General features: G+C 46.7%; 2 protein-coding genes across 8 annotated transcripts in view; both read right to left on the minus strand.

Annotated features, from left to right (window-relative positions):
* The window catches only part of UBR4 (ubiquitin protein ligase E3 component n-recognin 4), a 78,720-nt gene extending 74,402 nt beyond the window's left edge, over positions 1-4,318 (minus strand). For all 6 annotated transcript variants that reach the window (XM_055705858.1, XM_055705857.1, XM_055705856.1 and 3 more), the window contains exon 1: positions 3,951-4,318. In XM_055705858.1, the coding sequence (XP_055561833.1) occupies positions 3,951-4,318 (368 nt within the window). The remainder of the gene's footprint in view (positions 1-3,950) is intronic.
* A 55-nt stretch (positions 4,319-4,373) lies between these two features.
* Positions 4,374-16,259, minus strand: EMC1 (ER membrane protein complex subunit 1). 2 transcript variants are annotated; one of them, XM_055705859.1, is made up of 23 exons: positions 16,125-16,259; positions 15,869-15,993; positions 15,559-15,630; positions 15,308-15,401; positions 14,723-14,851; positions 14,443-14,569; positions 13,958-14,107; positions 13,479-13,646; positions 12,817-12,888; positions 12,288-12,347; positions 11,915-12,037; positions 11,589-11,685; positions 10,768-10,884; positions 9,667-9,866; positions 9,328-9,477; positions 8,882-9,043; positions 8,520-8,639; positions 8,155-8,292; positions 7,553-7,726; positions 7,186-7,396; positions 6,878-6,962; positions 5,649-5,778; positions 4,374-5,422 (listed from the first exon to the last, which is right to left on the minus strand). In XM_055705859.1, the coding sequence occupies exons 1-23, from the start codon at positions 16,202-16,204 to the stop codon at positions 5,243-5,245; spliced, it is 2,964 nt and encodes a 987-aa protein (XP_055561834.1). In that variant the 5' UTR covers positions 16,205-16,259; the 3' UTR covers positions 4,374-5,242. The 2 variants fall into 2 exon arrangements, with proteins under 2 accessions (XP_055561834.1, XP_055561836.1); XM_055705861.1 differs by having other exon boundaries at positions 15,565-15,630; positions 16,125-16,258.
* Positions 16,260-16,286: the final 27 nt, after the last annotated feature.

The raw sequence follows: 16,286 nt of genomic DNA on the forward strand, positions 1-16,286 counted from the left end.
CAAATCACAGCATCAGCATCACTACCCACACAGGAAAATTAGGAACATAATTCCAATACTGCAAATATTTCTCCTTTATAACATCAACAGGTCAGCCTCTTTAACAATCGCTCTCCCTGTTGGAGGGATCGTTAATTTTTAAGTTATTCTAAACTCAGCTGCCCGTAAAGTTTGGAGTTTCTTCTCCTAATGCTTGGCAGGATTTGCCAGGACTGGAGCACAGGCATTCCCTTTCTGTCAAGGCACAGAGTCAACAGAGGTTTGTGCAATTCTGCAAAACAGAAGGATCGAAACGGGCAATTGCATAATAACAACAAATACACAAAGCAGCGTCTGCAACAAGCTGGGGAGTAAAGACTTTTGGCAGGCAACACTCAGAGGAGAAAAACACATCCACTGTAATCAGCCTCACGGGTAGAGACTTGCCATTTCAGAGATGTGCATCGTTCTGCCCCGCATGCAAATCCACGCAAAGCTCCGAGCCAGTTAAAATTTAAGACCACCTCAAACCAAAAGTAAAAATTGTAAAGCAAAGCATACATCCATGCACTGAAAGGCTCTGAGGTTTCTCAGCGAGGCTCGCAGGCCACGGAGAACATTATTTATACAGGGAAATGATACGTTAAGATGGCTGCAGTAAAGTGTCACACCACATCCCATCTGCACAGAAACCTGAAGGCAACCACCCTGAGAACAGAAACGCAGCTCTGCCCCCATAGCTAGTTCTGCCCTTAACTTTTCCTGTGACAAAACCAAGGGACATGGATATCTGGCTATTAAGCACTTAAAATTGCTTTCTTTCACATTTTCAGTCAACGATGTGAATGAGCAAGCTAGAAGAACAGATTGCACAACTCAACTTTGCTAACCACTTTAATATACTCCTCAAAGCGCAGCCTTCTCCACCTCTGGCAACAGTTTATTCCTGGAGAGGAGGTGGGATGCAGGGGTCATCAGCCCATCACAGCACAAACACCCAGCTGAAACCGTGATTTCTCATGTCTGGGATCATCTAGTGCTGCTGCAGAGTATGGCAGAAGAGATCCAAATATCCCCTCACCCACCCACACGCAACAATGCCAGCGTTGGCAGGGTGGGAGGAGGAAGAGGACACACGATTCCCTGCTGACCCAGACAAAGCCCAGTTTATGCCCGGTCACCTTCCCTTTTTCCACCCTGTCATCATTTCCAGTCATAATGGGAGACATAGCTGAAAGAGGAGAAACTCGAGAATACAAAATTTCTCCAGAAAAACGAAGAGAAATACTCATCAGCTTTGATACCCTAGTTCTGAGAACCGTTTTTAATTTAGTCTACCGAAAAAGCTGCCGAAATAGCAAAGGAACTGTTATAAAGACACAGGCTTTACTTGAAGACCCTCAGCAGTGTAGCAAGACTCAGTTCCGAGGTGTCACCCAGCAGGCTTCACCCCACCACCTCCTGCCAGAAGGGCACTGATGGGTAACAAGCCCAGAGACTGCATGTACAAAAAAGTTTGTGCTCCCTTATATTCAGACTCTTAATTGTGTTCACCTTCCTCTTTATACCCAACTATAAATCAGCAGCAGTAGGTGTACGCAGCGTATTTTAAGAAAACAAATGAGAATAGTTTGGGAATAATAAGAGTACAGGAGAAATTGGTCACTCCTCAAGTACTGTGCTGCTGTATAGGTCAAACTGCACATGACACAACACCCACAAGGTATAAGAACACAAAGGTGCAGAAACCAGAACAAGATAAGGAATTTCATCTGGACTGGGCAATAAGAGGCTTGAGTTCTAATAAAACAAGTTGTGGACTTGCTACGGTAGTGAAAAGTGGAAGGCATCTGTCAGCCAATCATCAAGTTCTTGCAAATAAAAACAAATAAAAGATAACAGCTTAATCTGTGATGTGCTGAAGTGTTGTTTTGCATCTACAGTGAGATTTAATAATAACTTTGGGCTATTGTACTGTGATTTATTGCTTAAGTAACTTTTGCTTCCCGGGGAAACCCATTACTCACGGTAAGTGAGAAGCCTCCGTGACAATATCAAATAAACACGTCTGCAACAAATACTACCTCCTTTCTCAGTTCTGCTTCCAAATCTTAACCAGGCCCAAAATAGACCCTTTATGTAAGGCAGCAGGCACAAAAGCAGCCTCTTCCTTGGAAAGGCACAGTAGCAGACGCAGGAGTTGTCCCCCTGTTAAAAACCCTTCCCTAAAAAACAGCCTCCTTTGACTGTAACAGACTTTGGAAACCCCGTTCCACTTCAGTTACACCTTTCCAAGTCAGCATTTCTGTAACTTACATCAAATAGAAGGCCAAAGTCAATCGATTCTTGAATATACCGGCTAACAGGAGAACTCCAGTAATTTGACTATGCTTAAACTTAAAAATTAAATATAAGAGTTGTTAAGAAAAGGAGTTTATTAATTTATTTTGACAAGAATAGCATTAGTCATTTCACTGTTATTACAGCACATTTATTTAATGGGAAATCCAACCACTTTGCAGACGGTGTCAACCAACAGTCTTGCTACAAGAGCTAACAATCATCTTCTAAAAATAACTTGAACAGATAAAACATTTTAGATTAGAAATCTAAAGACAGATTATTAGCTATTTTTTTTCCCCCTCTGCAATTTGTCACGTGTTATATCAAAGCATGAAATAAACTATATCGTCCTGCAGACTCCACAGACCTTGTGCTCGCATTAAACCTCGCCGCATCTGAAACGTGGTCAGTACCAGGCACACAACTCAAACCTCGGGCAGTGCTACTTAAAGGCAACAAACTTCTGTCTCAAGTGGCAAACAGAACCATCGTTCTCACCACGGGAGGAAACAGCCCTCTCCCAAAAGCGCATCCACTTAAGTGTTTCTGTGATATTCTGCTACCAAAAACACTCCAGTAACGAAGTTTAAGCCCGCTGACAGCAGAGCTCCGCAAGGAAAAGCGAAACTGAAATGGTCCCCAAAAGAAAGATTAGCCTAAGAACTGCCCAAGTTACATAAATATGGAGTATGTGCGGCTTTCTAGGTGAAACACTGCTGTACCTCTATAGGCACAGAACGCTAATTTGAAGCGTCCACTGTTCATACGCTCAGCCATTCTATATTAAGCGAAATACCACAAGGCTTTATTTTATTATCTTCCTCACTGCAACATTTATTTTTTGTTTCCTAACAACTCAGGGCTGCATCTGAGCACAATGCTATGGCATTTAGACCTTGCATTTTAGATCATAAAACAAGCTTTATGTTAAATAAAACGGCTCTAATGAGTACTTGTGCTCTGAGTCTAATCTTCCTGGTTAAAGAAAGGGCAGACCTGATTTGCTTCAGCTTTATTTCTCCTTAAAACACAACCTGCATTTCACTGGTAGAGACCTAAAAGGAAGCCAATGGCACCCAAAGGCCCCCCCCGCCGAGGAGCCTGTCAGCAGAGGAGACGTGAGACACCACTTTTCACCGCACAGCCTGCAAAAGCCTAACGCGCTTCATCAAAAGCAAAACCACAAGAAGCGTCCCGAAGCCTCTCGGCGGGGTAACTGTCAGAGGTGCTCCGCTGCGGCCGAGCAGCAGCCAAGGCCAGCAGCCGGCCGGGCACCCTCATCCCCGCTTATTAGCTCCCAAGGGCACCACCCGGGAGCCTCCCAGGCCCCGGGAAAGCGAGAGCCTGGCCGTGAGTAACTCCCTGCCCGCGGCTCCTTCTGGCGCCGGGAGCCCCAGCGGGGCGCAGGCCCCCGGCCCCCAGCCCAGCCCCGCCGCTGTCCCCCACCCAGCCCCGGGCGGGGACGCCCCTCGGCTGCCCCCCGCAGCCCCGCACCGGCGGAGCCCCCCCCCAGCACTGCCTCCCCGGGGGGCTCCCCGCCGCCGGGCGCCCGCCCTGAGAGAACGCCGCTGAGGGCAAGGGGAGGCGAGGCTCGGGCCGCCCCCCGGCCCGGCCAGGTGAGCCCTCACCTCTCGATAACCGAGGCGAGCAGCTGCGGGAGCTCCTTCATCTCGAAGGCCGAATAGGAGGCGGAGAGCAGCGGCCGCACGGCCACCTCCCAGCCCGGCTCCGCCGCGGCCCCCGCGCCGCCGCCGGCCGCCATCTTGCCGCTCCGCTGGGCGAGGGAAGGGGCGGGGGGGCGGGGGGGCCGCGGCGGCGGAGGGGGACGGCGAGCCGGAAGTGCCCCCCCACGCGCCGCGAGACAGGAAGTGACCCAATGCCCGTCCCGCCACTCGATTGGCAGAGCAGGGCCCGGCCCAGGCGCCTGCGCAGTACATGAGTCAGCACTTTGCTGGCGGCGCATGCGCCGGCCCCCGCCCGGCCCCGCGGCGCGCATGCGCGATACCGACGGGCCCGGCCTCCGCGGCCCCAGGGATGGAACACACGGCAGCTCCTCGGCACACGGCTTTATTGGGGCCAGCTGCAGGCTGGGGGGCGGCGGCGGCCGCACGGCCTCCCCCGAGGCGCAGCTCGCTGCCACAGTTGGCGATGACCATTGAAATCTGCGTACAGAGTTAACCGGCCATTATTGTGAGGCTTCGCAACGAGGGCGCCTCAGCCCCGGTCTCATCAACCACACGCAGGGAAATTAAAAAAAAAAAAAAAAAAAAAGAGAGAAGGAACTAAAGTTATCATTATTATAAATGAACACGGAGAGACTTCACATTCAAATTCCTCCCACTGCCCTGCAACTGAACGGACCCGATGAGGCTGTCTCCCACCGACACCCACCCCATTTCTAACCTTCTTCCCAACGCCATGACCCAACGCCTCCTCCTCTTCTCAGGCCTCGCGTACTGTAGGTTGCACGTTACCAAGTCTACTCATGTTCACAGCGGCCAACAACCCCTCAGTCCTCTCACCAAGGCATTAGTCCCAGCCAGTGCCAAGGAAGAGGCAAGGTCCAAGAGGACACGCGTCCTCAGTATTATCTTCACTAACATCAGGGAGATGACGTGACGGCACATTTTAGGGCTTTAACGGAGGTTTGCAAGATTTCTTTTTTAGTCCTAACAGACAGACGTCTCTTTTCCGTCTCTCTTCTCACTGGGAGACACGCAGGCAGCGTACCACTCTGTTGCGCTAGCAGCTTTTCCTCCCACATATCTTCCAGCAAAAAACTAACACAGATGTTCGCAGCCATCACTCACGCAAGCTGGAATTTCTAACCGAACCCAGGGGCAACGTGGGGTGGCAGATCTTCAGCCAGCCCAAATCTCAGATGCCTTCTCCAGGCTCAGCCTTCCCTTCACCCTCAGCTCTACCGCCAGGCACGGTTCAGCAGCTTCACCTGGGCAAGTCTCTTGGTGATCATAGTGGCAAAAACCAGCCCGAAGAGGACACTGCTTATCAGCACGTAGTCATAGTCATCTTTCAGCACATCAAACTGCTTTGATGGGTACACTCGGGTCTGGTAGATATCCAGGCCGTACGCAACAACCTAATGAGACGAGATCACGAGCTGGTAATGCAGCATTTGAGCATAAAACTAGATACATCAAGAATGATTGACTTAGCTCTATAGCTCTGATTAAAACAAGAAACATTTAAGCAATGAGCAGCCACAGTATCAGAGGTTATATGCCTCCCTGCCACAGGCTACAATACCATGCTGCTCTACCCACAAACTCCACAGCTCTGCATTGAAGCCTCCACCCTGTACTCACCAAACAAGTAGATTCCAGGCCGGAGGGGGCTGTATAAATCCCTCTCATTCGGGATATGGTTTGATTGTAGTTGATAAACCTCTCGGCATGGATCTGCACATCAGGGGAGTATGGAATCAGGTTCTCTTCTCTGAAAGGCATTTAAAGAGAAATCAAAACCCAACAAAACAGCACATGGAGGACATCACCTGAACTTCCTAGCCTGATTATCACAAGCTGACCTGAAACAGCAAATTTAGCAGCTTTTCCCAGTGCAGATTCATTTTTCCAGCAAGCTGAAAATCAAATGCCGGCTGGCTCAGACTACACTGCAGCAGCCTCCTTTTAGACTTCTAAAGTTTTAAAAGTAAGTGTAATTCTAAAAACCTCAGACAGTTACTCTGACTGCTACTTCTGAAGAGCACAGACAACAGGCTGGTTTGCTAACCCTAAGACCTGCTGTATTACAGATGAATGTGTTCCATCAACAGACTGGGAATAAAGCAACCTCGCTTTATTTCACAGAATCACTGCACGGGCAGGGCTGGAAGGGCCCCCTGGAGATCATCCAGCCCAAGCCCCTGCTGAAGCAGGTTCTCCTACAGCAGGTTGCAGTCTCATGTCCAGCCAGGTTCTGAACCTCTCTGGGCAGCCCATCCCAGCGCTCCATCACCCTCACAGTACAGAAGTTTTTCCTCACATCCAGACGGAGCTTCCTGTGCTGCAGTTTTTTCAGTGGTGCAGCCAGGGCCAGCGGGCACAGAGCCCAGCCCCGGCCCCTTGGTGCTCGCTCTCAAGAGATTTGTAGACACTGGTCAAGATCCCCTCTCAGCCTTCTCTTCTCCAGGCTGAACAGCCCAGCTCTCACAGCCTTTCCTCCTCAGGGAGATGCTCCAGTCCCCTCCTCATCCTCGTAGCCTCCGCCGGACCCTCTCCAGTGGTTCCCTGTCCCTCTTGAACGGGGGAGCCCAGACCTGGACCCAGCACTTCTGATGTGGCCTCACCAGGGGGTGAGGGAGGACCACCTCCCTCACCCTGCTGGCCACACTCCTCCTCATGTACCCCAGGGTGCCATTGGCCGTCTTGGCCACCTGGGCACACTGCTGGCCCATGGGCAACCTGCTATCCAATTTCATGCAAGAATTGCCCTGAATCTGTTCAGGACAAGTTTTTCTGCTTCACACTCTTAGACACAAAATCCATCCCTCTTCAAAGCTACCCAGGAACAGCAGATACCATGCTTTCCTTACCTGCTTTGCTCCGTAGGGATCTCTGGGCGGCGGGGATCCAGCAGAGCCTTTGGAAGGGAAAGGATGGCCCCAGAGGGAAGCCCAACTGCATTAAAAGAAATGCATCTTAAACCCAGCTATTTCTGACAGTATTTTCTAACAGCTAACATAAATGCTCTCTTGGTGCTTATCTTTGCCCTTGCTAGGAGCCTAGGGCAGTCCACAGGCATGATTTTTGGCAGCAAACTGCATTTTGTTTGGTTTTCAGTGCGAAACTCACTTTGCACAGGTAGCATAAACACATTCAGAACAGAGTAGCATGTACTTACTGAGCAAGTGACGGCTGGTGATGCCACGCTCTGTGATGGTGGCCTCCATGGCACTGATAGCAGATGGGAAGATATAAGACTGCTGGAGAACCTGAGGTAAAATCGGGCGGTCAAGGGAGCTGAAGGCTGTGGCGTTATATTGCTCCGTTCCCTCATACAGCTCCAGCACAGTGAACTCGTTCCGACGTGCTTTTGTGTTCCAGTACTGGTACTGAAATGAGAGAAGAGTTTTAGGATTACGAGGCCAACAGTCAATAATAGAGGTAGCAGGACATCACAGAGAACGGTCAAAATGTCTTCTCCTTATAGCTTCAGCAACTTCCCCTAACTCCCAAACGTCAAGAACAAGGTAAGAATAACTTCTTACCACCACCCAGTTCTCTGAATGAACAATATGGACAGGTCCTTTCGCTTTCTTCTGCACTGACGAGTGGATGATCCTGCCTGTGACTCCATCAATCAGATAGATTCCAATGAAAGTGCGCTCATGATGCGTATCTGTGCTCTCTGTCACCACAGCAAGCAGGTTTGGATTCAAGGACTAGAGAAACAGGAAACACAACTGAGACACCCACTTTAGTGCCACTGGCACCTTGTTTATCCACATGTCATCTGGGATTAGATATATTATGAAGTATCTTATTAACACAAATCACCTGAAGAAACCAAGCACATGTCATCTGGGATTAGGCATATTATAAAATATCTTATTAGAACAAATCACCTGAAGAAACCAAGCAGCTATTTTCCCATCATCATATGTTTGACTGACTTAAATGCTGCCTGAAAAAATTTTATAAAAGAAATCTCCACCAAAATTAGCATCTTCTGCGGAGGGTTATGGACACTGATGCATATATAGGAAAAAAAAAAATCACATCACAGGGCAGTTAATCTCAACATAACACCTAGAAATCAAGCTGAGATCTTCCCATAAGATGATGCACCAACAAAAAGTACCAACGGCACCTTATAGAGAACACTGCGGTCTCCCATCACACGGCCCTGGGAGTGCACGTGCTCGTTGGACCTCTTCCCTTTCACAGTCACTATCCTCTGTACTTCAGTGGGTATGATCACCTCCCAACTCTCCTCTGTTGTCAGATCCTGCAAGAAAAAAGCATGACTAGATTTTATCTTGTCCTTAAAAGCCACCATCTCCACTAGTAAGATGTAGAGCAACTTTGTTTGCTTTTGAATTTTAAAAGTTTCTTAGGCACATTTTGAGGCTGAACTGTTTCTATTCTGAACAAAACTCCCAAATAAAGAGACCTACCATTGTCCAAAGAATATTTAGGAAAGTGATGACTAAGACTGTAATAAGTCTTACATACCTTTTTCAGCCTGAATCCAGAGAGTTTTCCCTGCTCAGCATCAACTAGATAAAAAAAGATAGAATGGGCTATTTCTTCTAACTGGCGAAGCACATTTTTAGTTGCTGGGAAAGCCGTAACCTGGAAGAGAATCAAAACACAGGTTAAACAACTGATAGGCAAATGGTGAAAAAAAAAACCAAACCAACATGAAAGATTATTTCAAACACGTTCACTAGGATGAGGTCTGTCTTACCACAATAACCTCATAGTTTTGTGTGAAATATGACTCAATGTTGGGGTTTTTTTTAATCTTGCTCCAGAAGGGAGGAGAATAATTACCCAAAACATGAAGAAAACTGCCTCCAAGAAAAGCAATTTACCTTGTACTCATCATCAATCAAGAGTAGTACTTTGGCATAGTCTTGATCCATAATAGGCAGAAGGAGAGTCTGAAGAATTGGACGCTTCAAAACAGGGGGAGCCACTTGACTTCTCTTCCCAAAGATGGGGTTAAAGACATACAGAAAGCTCATTTTGGTTTCCTAAAAAACAAACAAGATGTAAACCTTTTTCTAAGGCGGAAAAAAGAGCTGGTTTCTTACCTGTTACTTGCCCATGTCAACTATTCATACCCTGGATTCAGCTGTGCTGTTTGGACACCGCATATACCCCGTCCCACATTTCTCCGTCAAAACCAAGCCACGGCATAACACAGTATTCGTGGCTTTAACTAAACCTTCTCTGCCACCTGCTGAAGCAGCCTCTGCACAAAACAGTGTCTCCTCCTCCCTTGAATAGAGGAGGGGGATAGAGGAAAGGGACTCACCTTGTCCTTAACAAGCAAGGTACACTGTGGAGGGTGTGGGAAATGGGCTGTTGTTCTTTGGACCATCAGCTTAAAGGAGGAACCTGGCCTCACATTTCTGAGATACTGCTTCCACAGGATGGTGCCAGAACTGCTTTCAATACCAAAAAGCTGAGCAAAGAGACACAGTAAAGCCAAAGTTTAGAACAACACATCTCTCACATTCAAGCACTGCATCTTTCTTCAGGATATGACAAAGAAAGAAGAGTCTCAGTTCCCCTCCAAAGCTACCACAAAATATTCTGTGCATCTTCTCACAACAATGTGCCTGAAACAAGATTCCTACCCTGGCTTTCTCACCTTTCCCGAAGCGGTGACCATCACCATCATTTTTTGGAGGTTGAATTCATCTCTGGCCAAATTGTCAATGTTAATCTCATTTTTAATCTGGCTCCGGGGTTTCCTGGCATCATAGAACATTTTCCACAGATGAGCAGTCCAGGCTTGCAGCAGGATAAGCTGGGAGGACAGCCGCTTCAGAAACATCCCCAGCAGACCATCTGCACATAAGACCAACAGTGACAGCAAGAGGGAAAAAATGTCCCACCCTGTAACTGAAATTATGGTCTCAGCCAGCAGAATAAATGCTGCCATGCGTGACCCTATGATAATTCTTTGCCTCTGCCTCCCACAGCACAACAGCAGAGTTATAGTTGCCATTCTTATGATGGGCTCTGGCATTTTCAAACCCTTCCCCACTTCACATTGGTACAGCTCATTCCAAAAGACCCTCATCGACTGAAAGCAAACTGCAGAACGCATAATCTCTTCCCTTGCATTCCGTCTCTCTCAAAGCTACACTCACAGCAAGTGCCCACCTAAAGCTTACCCATGTCCCTCTGCACTCATTACTCTGAGAAAGAGAAGCCCTTGAAGTAAAAAAATACTTAATTCTGCCCAATCAGGGTTTATATTTATCTTCTTGAAATAAACAAAACACCAGACTTAACTAGATTTCACCACTGAGGAAAGCAAGCAGAGAGTTCAAGTTCCACTGGGAAGCATTAGTCAGAAGTACGAGACACTGCATGCAGTCTGAGGTTACCTTGAATGGCTGCATCCAGGACAGCAAGAAAAAGACAAAACAAAGCAAAACCAAAAGCTATTGCAAACGAGTCTTCCAGAAAACGTCAAAGGGAAACATTTAGGAGAACCAAAATCCCCACTACCACTGCTGCTGGCTTTTTTTGATATAACAATGTAATACACTCATGTCATCTGCCTTTGGCACTGGACTTGAAAAGTTTAGACAAAAATGGGTTTATTTATGCTCATTTTAGTTGCCATCAGTACAAATCTGAACCCTAACTCTCACCTCAGAAGAAAAAGAAAACAATAAATAAATTTATTCAGGAAGAGAAACAAACTCACAAAGATAATTCTGTTAAATTTATGGCTTACCTGCTTTCTTTCCAAACTCTCCCTCCAGCTCAGCCTGTGCACCTGTCAGAGGCAGATCCACCATCTCCAAGCTTACCACTTCTGCTAATGACTCCTCTCTACTCCATACTACTTTTCCTAGAAAGAAATGGGAGCATTGGAAAAATCAACTTAATATCTAGGAATAGGTTCACTAAATATAGGAGTGTCTTGCAGTGGACCCTTCAAATGCAAATAACTGTTCTTAATGAAATGCAAAATAGCACATATCTAACTAATAACATGCAGTTAGCTATTTCATAAAAAGACTAATACTTTAAGCAACTGGAGCCACTTTTGGAAAAAAAAAATATCACAGGATCAGCAAAAGCAATCCGGTGTTTTAAAAGGGTTACAGTCATTAAGTCTGTTTGAAATAAGAAATACTCAGCATGAACACCTTTCCAACCCTAGAAAAATCATGTCACCAAAACGAACTTTCAACCTTTTCTGCAAATTATTTTTGCCATGAGGATCTCTTCTGAAGAAACTCTGAGGGAGAACTGCAACAGGACTCAAGACTTGCATCCCACAAAAGGAGTTTTGAAACCTACAGAAAACCCATGAAATTCAAAGGCTCTGCCTACACAACGAACACGGCAGAACTGTTTTCTCAGACGAGATGTCTTGTGAGGGTAAAAAAGTCTCCAATATCTTTCACGGGACTTAGAACAGTTAAAATTCATTTTGTCAGTTTCCAAAGAAAGCAATGATAAAATATAATCATTTTGGACTTAAGAGTTTTCTTCTCGTCCTACAACGACTGTTAAAAATGGAGTAAGCTAGCAGTTTGTCCCAGATACCTGGCTGCTGGAGGAACATTAGCATGTGGTCTTCTGTTTGCACCAAGGCTCGATAGCCCACAGAGTCATCCTTCTTCAGGAAAACTTGGACATATAGCTGGAAAAAAGAGCCAGTAAAACAGTGAGGTTAATGAACACATCATCTCCTTGGAGAAAACAGAACTGTCAGGTGAAACAACAGCAAACAGTGTGACTGTATTCAGTAATCCAGTGCATCTGCAGAATGTTTTTCTCCTTGTCTGAAGGGGTCAACCCATGCTGCCAAATCCGGGCAGGGAGGGCACTGCAAGCCTCATAAACCACAGGAATAATCTCTCCTTGCTCACCTGCTGTGGCTTGGCACCGCCCTGGTCCAGGTTAAAGGTAATTGTAGTATCCAACAATCTTTGTCCAGTTTCCACCAGGTAGAGATTAATATTGTAGGTTTGATTGGAACAGGTTAAGGATTCCTATAACAACAGGCAGAAACCAACCAAATTAAACATACATGCTGCACCAAATTGTGCGGAAGGATTCATATTCATACTCAGCAAGAACTGTTGCTTAAAAATACTTTTAGATTACATGTATGGAGCTTCTACAAAACAGCAGTCTCCAAAAAGATGGTGTAACACCTTTTTCCTTCTGTTCCTGCATGCAAAGGAATAAAATGGACTGTCAAGAACTTCTACTGTTCTTGAGAACAAGCACACTTTATACCTGCTTCCGGGAACTCTCCAGAGTACTTCCAGCATGAAGGCCATCAGAACTTCCAGGTTTCTGAAATAAGGATGAAAAGGGGTAACACGGCTGCAGGCCCCAGTAACAGTACAAAAAATAAATAAATTAGGTTTTTGAGTGCCTGGCAAGTCTCAGCTTGACTCTGATAACAGGCAGGAAACAGTCCTGTTCTATTTCTGATAAAAACAAAACCTTGCTGAGTTCAGTATCCCTAAGAACTGAAATCCTCTACAGATCAGAGGAGCCCATTCCTGGGCTAGATACCCACCAAGTGTATCACAAACAGGCTGCACACAGGACAGCATGCTTCACCAAGCCACAGACAGCCTTAGCTGGATATAATCAAGACCTGCTTGCATTACTGTTGTCTTCATATGTCTAAGAAGCTAATTAAATCTTCCTCTTCCTTAAGTTACTACCCATAAAGGAAAACACTGTGGAACCCACCCCCAATGCACATCCACGCTAGAGCTGTGCTGGTTACATAGTAGAGGCAAATTGTGCTAACCAGTTCACTCCTGCAGGTCAGGACAGCAGCCACAGTTTTCTCCCCAGTTGTTGCAAAACTCACCAGAGCTGCCTGAAAAGAAAAAAAAAATAGCAGGATATCATAAACCAAACAAGAAAACCCCCAAACCCCACCAAAAACTACCTGTACAGCAAATTAAGCCCTACCAAAATTAAAAACAGATGACCTTTCACAGGCAAATTTTAAATTTCATTGTTTCACTAAATAATAAAAAAAATATCTCTTACAAGACTGAAAATACTTCTCATGAAGACAGGAAACAGTTGCCCTGCTGTAGGCTTTTGAACCATTATGCCCAGCGTTACCAAGCTTCTTAAAGCTCGTTTGCTAAACCTCGCAGCTGGCCGAACAAAAGCGCTGCTGCACTACTGGCCACTTAGACACGCATCTCTCTAACCACATCAAAACCAGGAAACTACCCCAATGCTGACAGCTGTTGGCAACAAAGCATACCTACACCGACCCCTGGAAACACTTCAGCAGCTGGTGTAAATGAAATCAAAAGTCTCGCATCCAAGAGCACAATTGAATTGAGAAGCTCAGCAGTACATTCAGAACGCTCAGTAGGGAAGCGTGCGTTTGTTTTAAAGAATTTTAAGCCATAGTTGGCCGTCTCGCTTGCATACATTCATCTTGGTTACCTGCTGGAAGTCTCGAAGGTGGCTGAGCAGCCCGTGTTTGTACTGCAGCAGAGAGAAGTGGCTCGGAGACAGCTGCAGGAAGAACTGAGTCCGCGAAGCACTGATTACACTGGGTTGAGTGGCCAATATCCTGGGCTGGAAGCCATCAGCAAACTCCAGGTCAAGTGACTGTGAAAAGGAGACGAGCATATGCGTACATGAGAACTCTTTCTTCACTGAAATGAATTCCCCATGTCACAATAAACAAAGAAGTAAGGAGGCCTAGGCCCCTATGAGAGCAAAGCTCTGCAGACATCAATCCAGAAGGAATGATTAGACAGCCAAAAAGTTTTCTCTCCCCTCCCTCAATTTATGAATCACGATCCCCCCCCACCTCGTCAATCCATCTGTGGTTTACCAACAGGAGAACCCTCTACATTGTCAGGCATCAAACCAGTTGGATAATGGATTACATACAGTGCTTTTTCAGCACTTCTCACCTGCAGTGGAATCTGCTTCATCTCCTGTTCCATCCCCAAGGAGCAAACATAGAGCGAGTGTGTGTCCATGTCCATGCACACCAGCACTGCCTCCCCCACCACGCTGCACACGCCATTTAAGCTCTTCAGCCACGGGGCCGCTACTCTGCTCTGCCAAGTGAGATATAAACAGAGAGATGAAATTGTCAATAGAACATAATCTTCCAAGAATCAACCTGGACACAACAAGAATTTAAGTGAGAATTACTTTTACCCATGACCCTATGTATCAGCCCGAGATTTCCAGGATGGTTTTGATTAACAGCTGCAAGTCTAATTCAGTTTTGTTCTCAGGGCATTCAGCAGCAAAATCCATTTACTGGCCTGTAGGCAATGCCACAGTGAAAGGGAAGTTTATCTGTACTACAGCATGCCTCAGTCCATATAGTTGGAAGTACTTTCGTTAATATCAAGTTCAGTATTTTGGATGCATAACCGAGCATTACCTGTTTTGTAATTTCTCCATCTTCTACACTGAATGTTAAAATGTTCACGTGGCTCTGGGGAACAATTCCAAGCACATGGATCACTCCAGTCCCATGGGAATACAACAACTGGTACTGAGTACTCTCACTGCAAGAGAGGCAGTAACCATGAAGCATCGTTGTGTCACATTACTGCTTTTAGATGTTTTCAAAAGTGTAAGGCAAGTACAACATCCTCTCCTCTCCAAGGCAACAGGCTCCCTGCCAGAAGTTTATGCTTCTGCTTAAAACATGTTCTTACCTTTCTGGTAAGTATTCCACCCATTTTTGGTGCCCATTGGAAAGGTAGTGAAGAGAGATGGCTGCCTTCTTCAGGACTGCCACATATTTCACCGTGTCCTGTAGCCCCACCAGACTAGCCACCTGGAAACTAAGCACAGGTCAGAGACAATCAGTTAGAAAATTACTTTCTTCTAGGGAAAAAACCAACAACCAACTTTCTTCAAACATTTAACATCAGTCTCGAAGTACAATTTATAGCTCACTTTATCTATCCTTGCTGATCTCAACAGAGACCATTAGGCTGGAATTCAAACACTCCAAACCAGATGCATGCTTAACATGTTAAATATTATAATGAGAAAATTTACCCATGAAAAAATTTGTATCTTTCTCTCTTACTGATTTGCTAAGAAATAGAAACAAAATTAGGTTTAACTACAAAGTTCACGTATTCATGAAGGATTCACCCAAATGTTATTTTGGAAACTTCAAATTTAACTTATCTTTCTCCATACCCCAAGTCCAGACAAGGTCAATAACCCTTTTCTTCCTTCTTAATCCAGCATTACAAAGAGAAAAAGACAGTACAAACATGAAAGCCTACCTGCCAGTGTCCAGTGACGTCTCCCAGTTCAACCCTCCAATGTTGGTCTCCCAAGAACGCAGGATACGTCCAGCATTGGACACAGTGATGGCATCTGTCCGGGAAACAAAGAGAAGATGAGTGCAGAACTTTTATCCACTGTGGATCAACAAGACAATGAGTTCTGTCAAGTTCAACTTGTGGTCTAACACGTGGCTGAGATCCCACGTGCAAGGAGAACTGCTAGCCCCAGCACACCATCTGCATCTTACCCTTACCCTGTCCATGGATCAGCATTGCATCTATTGCTCCTTCAGGGGTTCCCTTATCTACGTGGCGCCACACTGGAAGAAACAGAGTTAAGTGAGAACCAAAGACATTTATTTTATTATTTTTAAATTTAGGCTGTTAGAGCAATAAGTTTATGCAGCCTGCCTGCCCCAAGCAACAGCTTTTGCACTGGCTGCTGCATCCTCTCAGCCTGACAAAGCCGTATCACCAGCATTAATCCTCCAGTCCGAAAACACAGTGCAACCCCATTGACACGTTAGCTCCAGCGCGACAAAAGGCCGCCTCACTCACGGATTTCGCCACTCCTGGAGTTCAGGGCAGCCACGACGTTCTTCTCGGTGGCCACGATGACCTTCTTCGCACCCTGCGAGGCCTCCAAGGAGGCGAACTTGAGCTTCCCCACGTACTGCTGCCTCCTGGGCGAGAGAAGGGGCGCGGGGGTGAGGCGGGGCAGGCCCGAGCAGCAGGCGGGAGCAGGCCCCAGGCCCTGCTGGCAGCAGGAGGACCCGGCGCTGCAGGGACCCCCCCGCTTTCCCCCAGCACTCACCAGTCGAACTTGCCCACTTGGTCCTCGTAGACGGCGGCCGCCAGCGGTAGCAGCAGCAGCGCCCAAAGCCCCGCCGCCATGGCAGCGGCCGGCCGCGAGCGGGGCGGCGGGGGGGCCTGAGGCGGCGGGGCTGCCCATGCCAGCGCCTGCGCGGAGGTGCCC

This window comes from Falco cherrug, chromosome 3 (genome assembly GCF_023634085.1).
Source record: "Falco cherrug isolate bFalChe1 chromosome 3, bFalChe1.pri, whole genome shotgun sequence".
Taxonomy (NCBI): domain Eukaryota; kingdom Metazoa; phylum Chordata; class Aves; order Falconiformes; family Falconidae; genus Falco; species Falco cherrug.

Bases quoted from the DNA above. Each gene is read 5' to 3' on its own strand.
- EMC1 (XM_055705859.1), bottom strand. From the start codon at position 16,204: ATGGCGGCGGGGCTTTGGGCGCTGCTGCTGCTACCGCTGGCGGCCGCC. The intron at 13,647-13,957 runs GTGAGAAGTGCT...TCCTTTTCACAG, and splicing joins TGAAGCAGATTCCACTGCAG to TCACTTGACCTGGAGTTTGC. The intron at 6,963-7,185 runs GTAAGTACATGC...CTTTTAATGCAG, and splicing joins CACCAGCCGTCACTTGCTCA to TTGGGCTTCCCTCTGGGGCC.